Source organism: Ochotona princeps, chromosome 27, assembly GCF_030435755.1.
Source record: "Ochotona princeps isolate mOchPri1 chromosome 27, mOchPri1.hap1, whole genome shotgun sequence".
Classification (NCBI taxonomy): Eukaryota; Metazoa; Chordata; class Mammalia; order Lagomorpha; family Ochotonidae; genus Ochotona; species Ochotona princeps.
Genome location: NC_080858.1, coordinates 22,029,076 through 22,046,666, shown reverse-complemented (window position 1 = coordinate 22,046,666; position 17,591 = coordinate 22,029,076). Strand labels below are relative to the sequence as shown.

Here is a 17,591-nt window from a genome sequence, read left to right as displayed (position 1 = left end):
ATCCGGTCTGGCCTGGAGTCAGGTCTCTGGGGGTCTGGTTAGGAGCTCTGCTTGCTAGGGAGCCCGTTAAATCCAATGCTCCACCCCTGTCTTCTCCTAAGCTGTTAAACCCTTGACCTACCTATTTTACTAGAGAAAAAAACACCACCCACGCAGGCCCGGGAGCCCTTAAGGACACAGGAGCTGGGGCAAAATATGAATGCAAAGGCTAAAAAGGACTTCAGACGCAGACCTCCCCAGTCCCACTGGTCTCCCAGGGGGCACAGAGGGGTCCTCCAGCCGCCAGGCGGCTGCCAGCTGCAGCCCGGCCCAGGCGCGCCACCTGGCGGCCAGTCCCATGCACTGCCGTCTCAGCCCCCGTCGGACTCGGGCCGAGCGTGAAGCTGACCCGGGCTACTCGCGTCCCTCCGGGGGACCTCGCCCTGCTCGCAGGGGGAGCAGGCCTCCCGCCTCCCGCCTCCCGCCTCCCGCCACAGCCTTGCTGCCCTTCCTGCCGCTAGGCCCCACGCCTCCGTAGACAATCTACTTCAAGCTCCTCGCAGGGATGTGTCCCTCTTAAGTGGCCCACAGAGCGCCCGCCCCTTCTTGCCCCAGGGGAGCGTGCCTCGTCCACCTCGGGCCTCTCAAGGGAACGCACGAGGGCGTCCGACCCGTGCTTGGACGCCTCTTCCCGTCCACAGATGACCACAAACCCCGGTTATGAACTAGCCCTCGCGTCCCCGGGCGCCCCCGCGGCCACGTTCCCCCGCACTCGCCCCCGGGGCGCGGCGCCGCCCTCCCCCCCACGCTCGGCACGGCCCCGAGTGGGCGGGCGCGCCGTGACGTCACTTCCGCCCGGGCCTGGCCGAGGTGCGGGCTCGGCGGGCCGAGGGCGGGGGGCGGTTCGGAGGTGGCGGCCGTGGGAAGAGGCTGTGCGGCAGGCCGGGGAAGCGCAAGGCGTCCCCATCTCCGCGTCCCGGGCCGCTGCCCTGAGCCCGCCGCGCCGACACGCGCCACCGGCCGGATGGGCCGCTGAGGCCGAGTCGGGGACCGGTAAGGCTGGATTCCGGGCCGGACGGGAGCGCGCCCGCGGGACTGCAGGCTGCGGGGCGACCTGCGGTGCGGACAGGGAGGGGAGAGGGTCCGGCCTAGCTCTGCTGCTGGCCGGCCGGCCGGCAGGGAGGCAGGAGGAGGTGGGGGACGGCCGGCCGGGCCGCGGCGGGTGTGGGGGACGAGAGGAGGTCAGCTTGGGCCAGGCCGGGCCGCTGCAGTCGGTGGGCCAAGGGGCCGAGGTGGTCGGGATTAGATTCTCATCCGTAACCGTGCCGGGGGACGCAGGGTGCACCCAGCCTGGGGAAGAGCGGAGACAGAAGGCGCTCAGTGGAAGTGTTGTGTGCGATGCCGGAGAGTTGGGGGTCAGGGACAGCCGTCTGGGAGCCAGGGTGCTCTGAGAGCCCCTTCCAGAAGCGTGCTGCCCAGGGAGGGAAGGGTGCGCTGCGGGCGAGTCACCGAGCTTCTGCCTCCTGCTAGCGTGGAGCCCCTTGGAGCCCAGATCACGATGTTCCGCTTCATGAGGGACGTGGAGCCCGAGGATCCCATGTTCCTGATGTGAGTAATGCCTCTTCCTCACTCCGACAGATGGAGCGTGCGCGGCCGGCCCGGGGCACCTGGGCTTGCCTCGCTGGCTTCGGCGCTTAGCTGCCCTAGCCCCTCTCCCCTGACGGTTTGGGGCGTGGGGTGTTGACAGTTTAGCCGGTATTCACCCCCCCAGGGACCCCTTCGCCATTCACCGCCAGCACATGAGCCGGATGTTGCCCGGGGGCTTCGGATACAGCCCTTTTCTCAGCGTCACAGATGGCAACGTGCCAGGGAGCAGGCCTGCCAGCCGCAGGGTGCAGGTGAGCAGGGGGAACACAGCTCAGCTGCCATGGGGTGGGGGCATGCGGGAACTGGGGATGCAGTTTCCCACACCCGGAAACCCAACCATTGAAGCCGGCACCTTCTATCTACCAGGGTGTGTCTAACCAGGACGCTCTGGCTGTAATGCAGAGCCAGGACTCAAGCTCCAGGCACCCCCGGCAAGGGCTTAGAGATAGGCTTTGCCAAAGGCAGTGTGGCTGCTGCAGCAGATGCCCACGCCACACTGCCTGGCACCACAGCCAGTGTTAGCAAATGTGCTGTGGGCAAGCCAGGGGAAGGGGTGTGCAGAGGGCTTGGGCAAGGGCAGTTGGGAAGTCAGGAGCCATAGCCGGATGTGGGCTCACTTCACTTCCTGCTGTGTTTGCTGCAGGCTGGGGCTGTCTCCCCCTTCGGAATGCTGGGAATGGTGAGTACGTTCTGTCACCTTGGATGTCATTTCCAAATCTGATGCTGTGGACCAGTCTTGTAGCTCACCCCGGCATCTTCTGGTCACGTACACCCAGATCAGTCTGTGGGTGCTGGCTGGCACTGGTGCCCCCAGGGGTACTCAGCCACAAGGAAGACAGTGTAGTCTTTTGAGGAGGGGGCAGCTAGATTGGGTATCCAGTAGGTTCCAGTAGTTTCCTGCCCCTCCAACTTCAGCAATTAGACTCCGTTAGCTTTAGCTGGGTTCTGAAAGCTGAGAGCTGAAGCAGCAGTTGGGCAAAGGAAAATAGATTGTTGCGGCCAGAGAGACCCAAGAAGGTCAGCTGTCTCCAGGAGGAGGGCGAGCATTTTCATCCTTCGGAGGAGAATGGGGGGGCGGGAAGGGAGGGGAGAAGGATGGCCTGTGGCAAGGGGCGCCTGGAAGTCGTCCCTGGCTGCTGACTCGGACGTCCTGTGTCCCGTCTTGTCTTGCCTCTAGTCTGGCGGCTTCATGGACATGTTTGGAATGATGAATGACATGATTGGGAACATGGTGAGACTCTGGCCCCTGCGTCCTTTGCCAGCTGTTATCCGTGGTGAGGGGGCACTGGGGAGGTGGGTGGCGGAGGGCTGGACCTGGAGAGTGTGGCTGAGCCCAGAGTCTCCTGGGAGCCTGTCTGTGTCCTCACACCGTTATGGCTGCCCTAGGGCTCGCCTGGTTATGACAAACTCGGGCAAAGTTAAGGGGAGCTAAAGAGGGAGAGCGCTGGTGAGGGCTCCTCCCCAGTGGGCCTGATTTACTTATTTATTTATTTTTACAAGTGACGGAAACAGAAAGCTCTTCTATCTGCTGGTTCACTCCCCAAATGCTTACAGCAGCTGGGCCAGGAGCCAGGGACATGCTTGGGGTCTCCTGGTAGATGGTGGGACTTCACGTGTTTGGAACAATGTCTGCTGCCTCCCAGGTGCATTACATTAGCAAGGAGGGTCGGTTGGAATAGGAGATGAGATTCGGTCCCAAGTACCCTGTGCTCCAACACTCTCCCTTTTAAAGAAGTTATCTGTTTATTGTGTGTTTTTTTGTTTTTTGTTTTTTGTTTTTTTAAGGCAGAGAGACAGAAAATTTCACTGGCTCACTTTCCAAATGCCCACAACAGCCAGGGCTGGGCCAGGTGAAAGAAAGCAGGAACTCGTCTGGGTGGCCCCTGGAGCAGGTGGTGGGAACCCAGTTGCTTGAGCCATCACCTGCTGTGTCTCGGGGAGTGTGCAGGAAGCTGGAAACGGAAGTGTCTCTAGGACTCGAACCTAGGCATTCCAGTGTGGGATTTGGGCACCCACCCCCTGCACGCCCCCATTCTGCCTCCCTCTGGCCTTTCCTCAGGAGCACATGACAGCTGGCGGCAACTGCCAGACCTTCTCGTCCTCTACCGTCATTTCCTACTCCAACACAGGGGACGGTGCCCCCAAGGTCTATCAAGAGACCTCGGAGATGCGCTCAGCGCCAGGCGGGGTGAGTGCATGCATGGGAGGGACCCTGGCTGCTTTCTTAGGGATGGGGTTGTGGCTGCCGTGTCTGTCTTGGGGTGGCCTGGCCACTCTCCCCCCTTGCTGTCCCAACCCCCCAGATCCGGGAGACGCGGAGGACCGTCCGGGACTCTGACAGTGGACTCGAGCAGATGTCCATCGGCCATCACATCCGGGACAGGGCTCACATCCTGCAGCGCTCCCGGAACCACCGCACAGGCGACCAGGAGGAGCGGCAGGACTACATCAACCTGGATGAGAGTGAGCACCCCCCCCCCCCGTGACAGTTCTCCAGCACAGCTATGGGGGAGCTAGCTGCATGGCCGGCCCAGGCACCAAGGGGGGCAGACTTGGTCACCGAGATAGTCTTCTAGTGGGTTCCATGTGGCTCGAGATGTTTCTACCCTCACTGTATCTTATTTATGAAATACCGCTGTGCCCCAACTCAGTATCCCCTTCCTCACTTCTTCCATGGGTGTGGCCCAGACCTGCCAGTGACTACCCTCACCGTGTTGCTAATGAAAGCCACTGCTTTGCACAAATACATGTACGTGTACAGATACATGTGCCCCAGTACACAGATACATGCATACGCGTGCGCACACACACACGAAAGGATATATATGTGTGTGTGTATCAGCCGCCCCACGTGTTCTGGGCTGCGAAGGTGAGGGCCTTTGGCAGGTGTTTCCATCGCCATGTCTTCCTCAGGTGAGGCCGCGGCCTTCGATGATGAGTGGCGGCGGGAAACATCCCGGTTCCGGCAGCAGCGCCCTCTGGAGTTTCGGAGGCATGAGGCCTCAGCAGGTGGGGGCCGCCGGGCTGAGGGGCCTCCCCGCCTGGCCATCCAGGGACCTGAGGACTCCCCCTCCCGACAGTCCCGTCGCTATGACTGGTGAGGGACCCCAGGTCCCCAGCCTCTCTTGTAAGTATTGTGGGTTGGGTGGGTTGGGGGTGTGCTGGGAGGAGTGACCTCCCAGAGGGATGGGGAGTGAGCCTGTGCTGCTGCCCGCGAGCTGGGATGCCCCCGCGGCCGTGTGCTCCCTCTGACCCATGCCATCAGCTCTGGCCGGCATGCTGAGAGGCAGCTGAGCAGCTCAGCACCCCTGCCGTGCTGCTGCCTCCTTCTGACCTGTGCTTGTCTTTCCCCATCCAGGTACAGGCCGAGAGGCTGTTGTGACACCATCCTCCAAGGCCACTTTTCCTCTCCAACGCCCACCCCCAGTTTAATATTAAATTAACAGGCAAGCTGGCCCCACCCTCCCTGGGGGTCTCAGGGAGAACCTTTCATGGCCCCCTCAACTGCTGAGCCCCTGGCCACGCCCACGCCACCTGTCCTGGATCCACTAACTTGACTCTTCAGGTTGCTGCTCCGTCTTGGAACCACCTCACCTTCCCACCCCTCTCCCCTTTGCTGTGCATTGGAGGGTCTTTGAAGGGGAGCTCGAGGTCAGGGGTCTTCCCCCAGCCCTCAGCCAGTCTGGCTCTTTGCCCACCTCTTCCTCAGAGCCCCCGTAGCATAATTCCGTTTGGGGCTATGGAAGGCGTGGGCTGCTGCCCGACCCTCCCTGCCCTCCCCCTTCCACCCTCACACACATCACAGACTTGCCCCTCCATCCTCCTCTGCCTTTATTTTTTGATTTGTGCAACTTGTAACTAGGTGGTTATGGAATAAAAGAGAATAGGAAAAAGACCCACTAAGACTCTGCTCTGCTTGGGCCCTTCTTCCTGTTCAGTTTGACCCTCCTGTCTGCCTAGTCACTTCCCCTCCTCCCCCCAGCCCCCAGCCCCCAGCCCAGAATTCAAGCCCAGAACAGGAGGACAGGGCGGCCAGTCTTGGTCAGCTGGTTTGGCGAGGACAGCACCCTCTCCGGTTTAGGGGCCTTGTGGTTTTGCTGTGGCTCCTCCTTTAGCAGCACCGAGGGCCCAGGTGCCTGAGGGAGGATTGCCCCTGGCCCCTAGCAGAGTATGTCCCTGGGCCTGGGGAGAGGGGCCAGATCACCCCACACAGGCCATTGGGCAGGCGGGAGGGAGCTGCGGGGTCAGCGACATTCTTCAGACCCACCTCCCCCAGTTGACGAGAACTTGAGCCTGTGAAGGAACGGAAAAGATGGATGAGCTGGAACCTGAGCAGACGGAGCTGGGAGGAGCTCAGGTTTCTGAAGACGCCCACTCCTGTAAGACTGGCCGGCTGGGTCAGCCCGCTCCTCCTGGGCATGTACTTAATCATGGAGAAGACGTGCGAGAGCCTCATTTGACCACATCACAGACATCCTCAGTTGTGCATTGCAGCTGGGAAAGACAGATTCTCTGGGTCTTGGGAAGGGATGGCTTTCCCAGTGTGGCTGAACTCTTCAAACTGCTCTGGGAAACCATGTGCGAATCCAGAACTCCAAGGAGTCAGAAGGCACATGAGTGTGAATTACTTCCCTGGGTTCTGCGCTGTGTGTGGCAGGACCAGAAGCAGCCCTGGCCCTCTGTGGTCTGTCCAGATGGGCAGGGACATGCTTTCCCTGGTAGCAAGTGGCTGCCAGCAGGCTCCTGAGGAGATGGGTGAGAACCCGGAGGCTGGGGCCCCAGCCCAGCGCTTCTGCCACCATGCTGGGGACAGGTCATTCACTTCCCCAGACCTCATTTACTTAGGATCATTCTAGTTTCAGAATCTCAGGCTGTGGGGCTGCCGTTGCGACACCAACTTCCCCTATTGGAGTGTCAGTTTGAGTTGCCACCAATCCAGTTCCTGGGAAAGTGGTAGAAGATAGGCCAGGTGCTTAGAGACCAGGAGGGAGTTCCTGGCTCCTGGTGTCAGGCTGGGACAGCCCTGGGTGTTGTAGGCACACGAAGACTGAACCTTCAGTAGGTAGAAGAATCTTACTGTTACTTTGTTATGCCTTTCAAATAAGACTAGCTTTAAAAAAAAATCTGAGGCCTGGCCCAGCAGTCTGCTTTGCTTTGCAGGCCTGCACTCAGAGTAGCAGCTCTGAGCAGGGACTGGAGCAGGGCGGCTGCAGCTTCTGTCTAGGTGAGCAGGCTCAGTGTGGCCCAAGCTCTCGGCCTATGCTCCTGGCTCCCCTCTTGGGTGAGGTACACACTTGGCACCAGGGCCCATGACTGGTTCTCAGCAGGGATGTGTGTTGGGGATCCAGTGCTGGCAGTGCAGGAGCCGCTGGCGGTTTCTGGCCTGTCTGCCACTGTGAGGTGAGGACCAGGGAGTGGAGACAGGGAAGGACTGCTCTGGAGGGCCATTGTGCTGTGCACAGCCGCTGCCCCTCCACAGAGCCTGGAGCCTGCTCCCTACCCATTCCGTTCCAGATCATCATGTAGGAAGAAGCCAGTGTTTGGGCTAAGACAAAGGAATAACTTTCGGTGGCATTTTCTCTTCTCTCCTCGTGTTCGCTCCCCAAATGCCTGTCAACAGCAGGAGCTTGGTTGAAAGCTCATGGGTGGCAGGGAGCCAAGTGCTTGAGTCACCTGCTGCTTCTGCACCCGAGCAGGAAGCTGGGTCGGAAACAGTGGCGCTGTATCATGTGGGCGTCCCAAGGGGCGCCTTGACCATTGCACCAAATGTTCACCAGTCTAGGAAAGTTAAGATTTAGTTGTTTACTTAAAAGGTAGAGAGAGAGGGCTTTTCCATCCACTACCCAAATGACTAACGACTGGAGCCAGGCTGGTTTGGGCACTGGGGCCAGGAGCTTCTTTTCAGGTCTCCCATGTGGGTACAGGGGGCAAAGCACTTGGGCCATTTTTGCTGCTTTCTCAGGCATGTTAGCAAGGAGCTGGATGGGAAGTTGAACAGAGTTGAACTGGCGCCCATATGAGATTCTGGCACTGCAGCTGCTGAAACACCTTGGCCAAGCTAGCAATGATGCATCCTTAACTTGTTCCTTCCATTCTCTCTGGTGGTCCCTCCTCCAGCACCGCCTCCTCGGGACACCACAAGATGGTACACCTTACAACATCATCCCACCGACTGGCATCTTTTGTGCTGTCCCGCCTCAGTCCCACACAGACAGGTAGTAACACATGTCTTGGGTCATTTGGATTCACAACCTCTTTGCAGGTTGGGATGTTGTCTCTGCTACTGTAAGGGGTCTGGGTTCTAGAGAGCCCCTTTCTCCCTATCCCTTACCCAAAGCTCCACCATTTAAAGTGAGGCCGCCCAGAAGCCAAAAGCTGGCTGACAGGGAGAACCCGGTGCTCTGGCCTCCCAGCCCACATGTGTTCCAAATGTCTTGAATGTTACCTGCCTTCCCACCCTCAGGCTTTGGTCCTGGCAGTGTCATTCCAGGAGCTCAAGGAGCAACAAGGGTTCCATCTCAGGCCACCCTGGGCAGGCCTGGGTGGGAACAAAGCCAGTGTCAGTTCCATCACGGAGTGGGTTGGAAAGGAGGGAAGCCGGTGTGGCTGCCATGGGGACGACCGAGGAGACTGGAGGGACACCTGGCATTGCAGGTTCTGCTGTGGAGCCTGTGACTGGTCTGGGTGAGCTTCAGCAGGTGGGTGCTACCTGCCACAGCTGAAGCTAAGGGATGCAGAAGAGGCCCTGGCCCCCTCCCTCCACCACAGAGCGTGAGCAGATGGCTCAGCCTGCCTAACCACTGGGGTCTGTCTGATACTGGATCTCTAGGCTTGGAACCCCAGGACAATCCCTGAGGTGACTGAGCTGAATCCACATTCAGGGTTCCTTCCCCTCACTGCCCTTTGAGACTCTTTTCAAGATTTACTTATTTCAGGGGCCCAGCACGGTGACCTAGTGGCTAAAGTCCTTGCCTTGAATGCACCAGATCCCATATGGGCGCCAGTTCTAATCCTAGCAGCTCCACTTCGCATCCAGCTCCCTTCTTGTGGCCTGGGAAAGCAGTAGAGGATGACCCAAAGCCTTGGGACCCTGCACCTGTATGGGAGACCCGGAAGAGGTTCCTGGCTTCTGGCTTCAGATCGGCACAGCACCAGCTGTTGCGGTCACTTGGGGAGTGAATCATCAGATAGAAGATCTTCCTCTCTATCTCTCCTCTCTGCATATCTGACTTTGCAATACAAATAAATCTTTACAAAAAAAAAGATTGGGCCCGGCACGGTAGCCTAGCAGCTGAAGTCCTTACCTTGAATGTGCCGGGATCTATGTGGGCACTAGTTCGTGTTCTTGTGGCCCTGCTTCCCATCCAGCTCCCTGCTTATGGCCTGGGAATGCAGTCAAGGACGGTCCAAAGCCTTGGGACTCTGCACCCGTATGGAGACCTGGAAGAGACTCTGGGCTCCTGGCTTCGGATTAGCTCAGCTCCATTCATTACGGTCACTTGGGGAGTGAATCATCAGATGGAAGATCTTCCTCTGTCCTCCTCTCTGTATATCAGACTTTGCAATACAAATAAATGTTTTTTAAAAATTAAGATTTCAGAGCCAGTATTGTAAGATAGCAGGTTAAGCCGCCACTTACCATAATAGTTCCTGTAAGGACCCCTATTTAAGTCCAAGCTACGACTGCACGGCCCTGCCGATGGGGGGACACCTCTCCCTCTCTGGGTGGGTGCCAGTCGCCGCCCAGCTCTGCCTCTGGCCCTCAGAGCCAGTCACTGAAGGCTGGGGGCAGCTTACCAGAAGAGCAGATACTGAACTCCAGAGGAAAAGCTGGCATCAAGGCACCAGGCTGTAAGAACCACGGACTCACAGTTCCTACACAACTGGAGTGGAAGAGGAAGAACGGGGTTGATTTCAGAGGTAGGGACAGAGAACCAACTCCAAACAGGCTCGACACACTTATCCATGGCAGAGCCAAGTGTCAGGGTCTGAGACTCGCCATCCAGTCCTGTTGCAGCTTCACTCCCCTCAACACGAGCTCAGGTTGGTGCTGTGCTGCAGTGGGCGGACCCGCTCCTTGGGACACACAGCCTGCGATCCAACAGTCTCCTGACAAGCCCAGGTTCCCCAGTGCTTCCAATACAGCAGGAGGCTGATGTGCCTGGAGGCAACTGATAATGGTCCAGTACTTGGGTCCCCAGCCCTGCTGCGGGAGACTGGGATGAAGTTCTGCATTCCTGGCTTTGTCCTGGCCAAGTCACAGCTACTGAGGACATTTGGGGAGTGGACTAGTAGATGGTGTAAGAAAATGACACTAAGCATACCTGGTCTATTTTAGTAAAACCAAAAAACCCAGAATCCCACGCCTAGCTCCTGGCTCTGTGACTGATCATTTCAGGCCTGGTGTAGAGTGACTCATCTTCAGTGCCCACCTAGACAACTTGGCACTCTGGGCCAACCAAGGGGCCCAACGGCCAGCACACTTCCTGCCAGGTCTGAACTTGGAATGAGAACAGGAGCCCATCCGTGTGTTCCTGCCACAGGTATTTCAGTTGTAATTCTCACATGAAAGCCCAAGTTCATTACCGAGTTCTCCTCTTTTATAATGCTGTTTAGAAGGAAATGTACCAAGAAGTAACCATTTCTGAGGAAGTGCTGAGGCACGGAGCAACGTCCCCAAGCCACAGGAAACCAGGCACCCAGGCTGCCAGGCCGGGACTTGGAAATAGTAGCTGGTTCTCTTATTATTTTTTAGGTTTCTGTTTGAAAGGAAGAGCTGTAGAATGGAGAGAAAGATCCTCCCTCCGCTGATCACTCCCCACATGGCTGCAATGGCCAGAGCTGAGCTGATCCAAAGCCGGGTGTCAGGAGTTTCCTCTGGGTCTCCCACATGCGTGCGGGGGCACTAGGACTTAAGCCATCCTCCTCTACTTTTCTAGGCCATAGCAGGGAGCTGGACAGGAGGCGGAGCAGTTGACGAACCAGAGCCCAGATGGGATGCTGGCACTGCAGGAGGAGGCTTGGCCTACTGCAGTATACCACAGTAGCGGCCCCAAGGTTTTCTTCATTTTTTCCAGCACTGTTTTAGAGTAGACTGGGTATGAGTCTTATTTACATTCCCTCCAAACACAAGGAAACTTCAGTGTAGGCCATGTATGTAGACTTCTCATAGATTTATTTCTGTGTCATGTTATATATAGCTATGTGCATATAGACCTTTTTAAATACAATATATATCCCTTTCCCTTCCCCCACCAAAGTCACAACAGGGTACCCCAAGCCTTGCAGGACCACCACCAGGCTTCCCAAGATGCTCAGGGCTAACAGAACCTTGTCTCAACATCTTCAGAACAACCGCTTCCTCGGGCTCCCGGGGCGTCACACGCAGCAACATTCCCAGGATCCCAGGGGAGAGAAGGGCGGTGAGGAGACCACCATAGTGTGAGAGTGTGGCAGGCTGGCTCCCGGAACTCAGGGCATCCGAGGAAGGGCCCTCCGGCTCTTGAGATGCGATCCACACAAAGGGGCAGGAAGCAGATTGAGGGGGTGATGGCAGGCATGCAGCTACAGGGCACAGGAGCACCTGCAGGCTATGCTGGAAGCAGAGCAACCCCAGCAGAGCTGCTCCCCTGCTAGGGACAGCAAGGAACGCGTGCTCTCTTTAACACAGCACAACGGGGAAGGCGACAAGGCAACACATTAGAAAAGTCATGTAAAACCAAAGTACCCATAAACATGTGACCTGTACTTGCCTCCTTCCCAGAGAAGGTGTGATCTATGCCTGGGCTTGGGGGCTGGTGGGTTGTGGGGGTGAAAGGTCATGACCTGAAGATTATCAGCTGGCCAGGGGCACAGGAAAGCTCTCTGAGAACTCCTAAGGGCAGGCAGGCAGCTGGGACCCCATAGTCCCAGGCAAGAAATGACAGTCCCTTCAGTTTGACTTGGACCAAATTTTGGCACTCCCTCGGAGCCTGGCGAGGGGAAGAGACAGAGAATGCGTGTGGGGACTCCCTACCCCATGCATCCTCCCCCGACCCCCTAACCCCACAAGGACGATGAGAGGGGAGAGCGGCAGGGCCCCTGCGGTGGGGTAGGGTGCCCCTTGGCTCACCCTTTGCCCTTGGAGGCCTTTTTGCTGGGCTGGCGCTGGTTGGTGCCCGCAGCTGGCTCCCTCAGCTCCGTCAGGTGCTGCTCAGGGTCTTGGGAGGTGGCTGCGGCCGCTGCCGCTGTGGTGACTTTAATGGTTTTCTTAAGATTGGCAACCTACCAGGATGGAAGGAATAAGGGAAGCAAAGAAGCTTCTAGAATGCGACAGACTGCCTCTCTCACCTGCTGCAGGCTGGTGCCCCAGGTGGGGCCGCATGGGCGGGGCCACTCACCTCACTCTCAATCTGCTGCTTCAGGCCCAGCTGCTGCTCCTTGTGCTGGTTTGCCCGGCTCACTTGCTCCTCGATGCCTGACAGCACAACCTCACAGCCCACACACCTGCGGGCGTGGGGCAACGAGACCACGTCAGCACAGAGCGCTCAAACAGACTCCTAAGGAGCCGCTGGTTCCCAGCCCCTTGTCCCAGTCGGGCCCTTCCCCAGGGCACGTGGCAGCCACCGACAGCAGTGAGATGGGACAGGGAGAACAAGTGCTGGGCAGAGGCGGCGGCGACAAACACAGGGATGGGGGAGCGGGGTGCAAAGGCTGCTAGAGGAATGGCTGTAGACAGACAGTGAGGAGCACACAGGCCCATGGCCTGGGGACAGTGGCAGTCAGAGCCACTCCAGATGGACTCCAGGCCAGACAGGTGACCTCCAGAGGGGTATCCCCGCTCCCTCCCAGCCCCAGGAGAGGAATGAGCGCTCTCTCCTTCAGCTTCTCGGGCTGCAGCCCACCCCAGCCCCTGCTCATCTGCCCTGCAGCTCTAGCCTCATTTCCAGGGCCGAGGAGGGAAGGCACAGCGCAGGAAGCCAGGGCTCACCACTCCTGCAGGGTCCGGGCGATGGCACTGAGGTCCTGGCGTTGGATGTCCCGCCCGATGCTGTAATCTACCTCCAGGCGCTGGTTGCGCTGGTCCAGGGAGCCGCGCAGCACGTCGGCATACACGGCCTCAATCACCAGGTCTTCCAGCTGCCGCACGTTGCGCAGGGCCAGGGCTTCGAGCAGCACTGCGTATGGGATGCACTGGGACCCGGAGAGGGCAGCCCAGGGTACATGAGGATCCCTGCCTCTTCCCTCCTCCTGCCCGTCGTCCCTACGCCAGCTCTAGGGCACACTAAATCCAGGCACTTCCACCTCTGAGCCACATCACATCACCATGATCATCTTCCATTAAATGCAAGGCTCTCGCTCCCCTGCCACCCTGTCTCCTGCTGCCCAGTGGGCAAGCCAGCGCGACACCTACTGGTGTCACTCCTCTGGCCGCAATTCAAGCACATCATGCGGCTCCTGGTCAAGGGCATCTTGCCCACCACGGGACAGGTCTGACTTCTGCAGACACTCCTCTCAGGCACTGCACAGCGGAGAGCTCCGTGTGAATAAACTCGCGGCAAAGCGCAGGCTGTGTGGGGGCAGGGTGGGGCAGGAGTGCTCTTTGACGGCAAGCAGAGCTTAGCAGCGATACAGAGCTCCATCCGGGCTTCATGCGTGTCTTATACCACCCTGCAAGGGCCTGGCACTGCGTCAGAAGCCTGCTCCAGCTCCAGTCCTGTGGCAACAAGGACTACTGCTGGGCAACACAAACCCTGGCACCTTGGCTGCCACTTGGATCAAAATCCAAAGGAGGCTTCCTTAGAAATTTCAGGTGAACGGACACACAGGCAGGGAGCCACCTAGACACAAGCCTAGAGGGGGCAGGACAAGGCCACAGCTGGCCAAGGACCATCCTGGGGGGCGCCACCCACCTTGACTTTAGCAGCCAGGCTGACCACTGAGAGGTGTCGAAGCTTATTCTTCTGTGCCTCCGTGAGTGGGGGCAGGTTGCGGGCTTCAGCTGGGGAAGGGGACAAAGAGGAGGCAGCCCCTCTCAGTTCAGGGGGCAAGCCTGTGCCTTCTTTACTTTTTGTTTATTTTGGTGAGGTTTCCAATCTAATTCAGGTTTTGACTCTGACCCTGTGTACCCAAGGCATCCCAAAGAACATCAAGTTCCCTCCAGAAATCGCCCTTCTCCCGTTCCCAGCACTGCAGGGCCCCGGCCGGCCCGGTTACCTAAATAGTCAGCATAGGTCCCGTAGGCGAACACCGTGAGCAGCCGGAAGGTGGAGGCGAAGTCGGTGTCTGCGAGCTGCAAGGTGACGCAAGGGGCACGCTGACGGAGGGGCTGCCCTCCCCACCCGCCCTCTGCGAGGACACACACTTTCTGGCCCCATCTGTGCTGGCCGATGTTACCCCCACACACCCCCAGTTTCCCAAGAGGAGTTCTCTGCCTCTCTCATTTCCACCTCTAAACCTTTGTTTAAATTACCTCCCCAATCCACACACGCCCCCACCAAATTCAAGGCTGGAAAACTCAAGGCCCAAGAGGCAACAGCCACATCCCCCAGGAGTGGCTCGTGCTGCCTGGCCCAGCCCTTGCTCTTGGTGAATCTGAGCGGTCTCAGGTGTCTCCATACCTCCTAATCTATCACATAGTACTGCCTCAGGCCTGAGGGGTGGCCTCTGTCTCACACACCGTTCTCCACTCCCTCATGGCAGGTACCTCCCCTTCCCCAGCCCTCTGCTTCTACGACTGGCACTCAGAATGTTCTGAAATCAAGCTGGCTTTCAACAACATCTCAGACCAAGCTTTGGATGTCCCACTAAGCCACAGGACTGCTGTGCCTATGCCGCGGCTGATGTGGGTCATGAACCCGGTCATCCGTTCCCCTGAACTGTACGGCTCAAGAGGGGTGGTTCCCCTGGGGTTCCCAGGACATTAGCAGACAACTAGACAGGGACCCCTCAACTGATGATACTTTTTGGATTCAATGCAGATGAAAAAAATTATTTGCATACCATCATGGCCTCAGAAAACCATATCCACTTATTCAATGCCACACCCTCAAAAACCAGCTATGGGCTGGCACGGTGGCACAGCAAGCTAATCTTCTACCTGCAGTGCATCTATATGGGTGCCAGTTTGTGTCCTGGCTACTCTGCTTCCCATCCAGCTCCCTGCTCGTGGCCTGGGAAAGCAGAGGATGGACTTTGGGCCACTGTCACTCATGTGGGAGATCTGGAAGAGTCTCCTGGCTGGGGACTAGCACAGCTCCAGCCACTGCAGTCCTATGGGGAGTGAACCAGCAGATGGAAGATCTCTGTCGTCTCCTCTTTCCCTGCCTCTCTGTAACTCTGCCTTTCAAGTAAAATTTTTAAAAATGACAACAAAACAAAACATAAAATTTAAAAATTTGGTTATGAGTCTACCTACCTGGCACAGGTGAGTACTGCTGGCATTGCAAACCATGCTGACTCATCTGGACTTTAAACTCTGCCATTTCTGTTTAGTTCCCTGCTCTGTCCTAGCAGTCGGCCACTGCCTTTAGCGGAAAGTACACCTCCTCCTCCTCCCTCTCTTAGGTGGATCTGCCTAGGCTGTGCAGGGCGACCGGGTCGGCTGCTGGTTACGGTAGCCTGTTTATCCCATCTGCACCGCACCTAGCACTTTCCTGTCTTCTGACTGGAGTGACTGGGAAGCGCCATCTCCATCCTTGAAAGAGAAACTGGAAGCCCTAACCCCAAGGAGACCTGAATGAGATGCCTGCTAGGAGCTATTACACTCTGTCTCCACGTTTCCTATCTGGAATGGCTTATCTATTTGCTTAGAAGTGCAAGTACTGGGTTTTCCCTTATCTGCCAAGACAAACTAAGTTGACCTGTTCATTTTACTAGTGCAAGTTGTCAATCATCCCTGCACAACAGAACGGCTGCAGGGTGGTGAGCCGAGTCCCGCTCGCCCATCCTCACATCCAGACGTTGGCCCCCAAGCTTTCCCCCCGTGGGGGCGACCCAGGCCAGCCACGCACCTCTCTGACATTAGGCATATCCAGCAGTTCCCCAAACACGTAGACACCGGGGGCCTCCAACACCTGGTGGATGAGTGTGGCCAGCGCAGCGCCCTTAGCCGACTTGGCGAGCAGCAAAAACTGTTCCTGGTTCTGCCCCGTCACCTTCACCTCGGCACTCATGGCTGAGCTGCGGGGGTCGGGAGGGGGCACGGGAACTGGGCTCAAGGATATCTAGAGCTGCAAGCAAAGAGGATGTGAAACTAGAGGCGCCCCGCACGCTGCCAAGAGGGGCTGGAGCCCAGCTGCCACCACCAGCAGGAGCCGAGGCGAACTTGAACCCTAAAGAACCAGCCTCCTCTGGGGCGGCCACGCCCATGCCCTCCCCCGGGCACAGGACGCAGCTGGGTGAGGGGCGGAGATCTCGGGGCACAGCCACCCTCAACGACAACACAACCCTCGGCGCCCACGCGGGTCCCGCACGTGCCCCCGGCCACGTGACCTCACCCCTCGGCGCCGGCCGCGGAGCTCCACCTCCTCCCTTAAAGAGGCCGCCCAGGGACCACGGGCTGCCGCCGTACCCTGGGGTCAGCCTGCGCCGGCCGCTACCTGGACGCTCCGTCTTGCAGCGTCCCGGGCGGGGCCGTCGTGCCGTCACCTCCGGCAGCTGTTCCCAGCCTTTCCTGCCGCCTCCCCGCAGGGCCGCTCTGGCCTCCACACTCTATGGCCGGAATCCATCCGCCCTAGCGACGCAGTTGCCAGGGGCGGCACGCCCCGCCCCCGCCGTGCGACCGGCTCTTTTCATTGGTTGCCTGGAAAAGAGAGCCGGGAACCGCTTTTGCCGCTTGGTTTCAATAAAACTTTATTGGTGGAAGGCTGCTAGGACTACACGTCGAGGCCGGCGGGGGGTCTCAGGGTATCACAGACGGTTCTGTCAGCGCTAAGCCGGGACTCCTGGCTGCACTGCGAGGCTGGCATGGCAGGACAGGGAGGTGGGGGACAATGGAAAGAAAACAAATTAAAAGTAGAAGCTTTGCGGCTGGAGTCATGGTGCAGCTTGTTAAGCTTCCATCTGCTGTGCTGGCATACATCTAGTGGCTGGTTTGAGTCCCGACTGCTTCACTTCCAATCCAGTTCCTACTTATGGCCTAGGAAAGCAAGTCCAAGGACTAGGGCCCCTGGAGCCACAAAGGAGACCCAGAAGAAGCTCCTGGCTCCAGTCTGGGCCACCTTCACTCTGCAGCCATTTGGGAAGTGAACCAGCAGTGGAAGATATATTTGTATCTCTCTCCATTCTCTCTGTACCTCTATCAAATGAAAATAAAATAAATCTTATTGTAAAATGGCAAAAGCCTTGCGGCAGAAACCATCTGGCAGGAAGCTCCTGGCTCCTGGCTTCGGATCAGCGCAGCTCTGGTTGTTGTGACTACTTGGAGAGTGATTCAGTGGATGGAAGATCTTTCTCTCTGTCTTTTCTTCTGTGTGTATATCTAACTTTCCAATAAAAATGAAATGAATCTTTGGGGGAAAAAAAAAGCTGGACAATGGGGACAGGAATTGTGGTAAGCTGCTGCTGTCCACCCCAGGGTGCCACTGGAGTCCCAGCTCCTGCACTTCTGCTTCCGATTCAACTTCCTGCTGCTCACCCTGGAAGCAGCGGATGCTGGTCTCAGGAGTCCTGCCCATCCATTTTGAAATCCAGACTTTTGTCCCAAGCTCCCCCGTGGGCCATGTCTTGGACACTGAGCACTTTTTAGAAATCTAAACAAGGTTTTGAGGCTACATGAAACTGATAAGCTGACTCCTGCAAAAGACCAGGAATAGGCCGTGAACATAAACAAGGTGGAAAGGCTTGTTGGACTACATTCCAGGACATATAACAAAGCCATGAGAATTCAGATGTATAGTATAAGTGTGGAGATAGATAAACTGACCCTTGGACCACAATTCAGAGCTCAGACACAGATAGACACATATATAGGACATGGCTTATGA

The 17,591-nt window shown here is 57.7% G+C and overlaps 2 protein-coding genes across 2 annotated transcripts; one reads left to right on the top strand and one right to left on the bottom strand.

The window, feature by feature from the left end:
• The first annotated feature begins 819 nt into the window (after window positions 1-819).
• On the top strand, window positions 820-5,521 carry MLF2 (myeloid leukemia factor 2). Its single transcript, XM_058655754.1, has 9 exons — window positions 820-1,032; window positions 1,510-1,587; window positions 1,751-1,877; window positions 2,270-2,305; window positions 2,804-2,857; window positions 3,686-3,814; window positions 3,930-4,089; window positions 4,540-4,753; window positions 4,985-5,521. Exons 2-8 carry the CDS (start codon window positions 1,538-1,540, stop codon window positions 4,725-4,727), a joined length of 744 nt encoding a protein of 247 aa, XP_058511737.1. The 5' UTR covers window positions 820-1,032; window positions 1,510-1,537; the 3' UTR covers window positions 4,728-4,753; window positions 4,985-5,521.
• A 5,261-nt stretch (window positions 5,522-10,782) lies between these two features.
• Window positions 10,783-16,071, bottom strand: COPS7A (COP9 signalosome subunit 7A). Its single transcript, XM_012930135.3, has 7 exons — window positions 15,618-16,071; window positions 13,822-13,897; window positions 13,518-13,606; window positions 12,596-12,798; window positions 12,006-12,111; window positions 11,738-11,889; window positions 10,783-11,597 (listed from the first exon to the last, which is right to left on the bottom strand). Exons 1-7 carry the CDS (start codon window positions 15,777-15,779, stop codon window positions 11,558-11,560), a joined length of 828 nt encoding a protein of 275 aa, XP_012785589.2. The 5' UTR covers window positions 15,780-16,071; the 3' UTR covers window positions 10,783-11,557.
• Window positions 16,072-17,591: the final 1,520 nt, after the last annotated feature.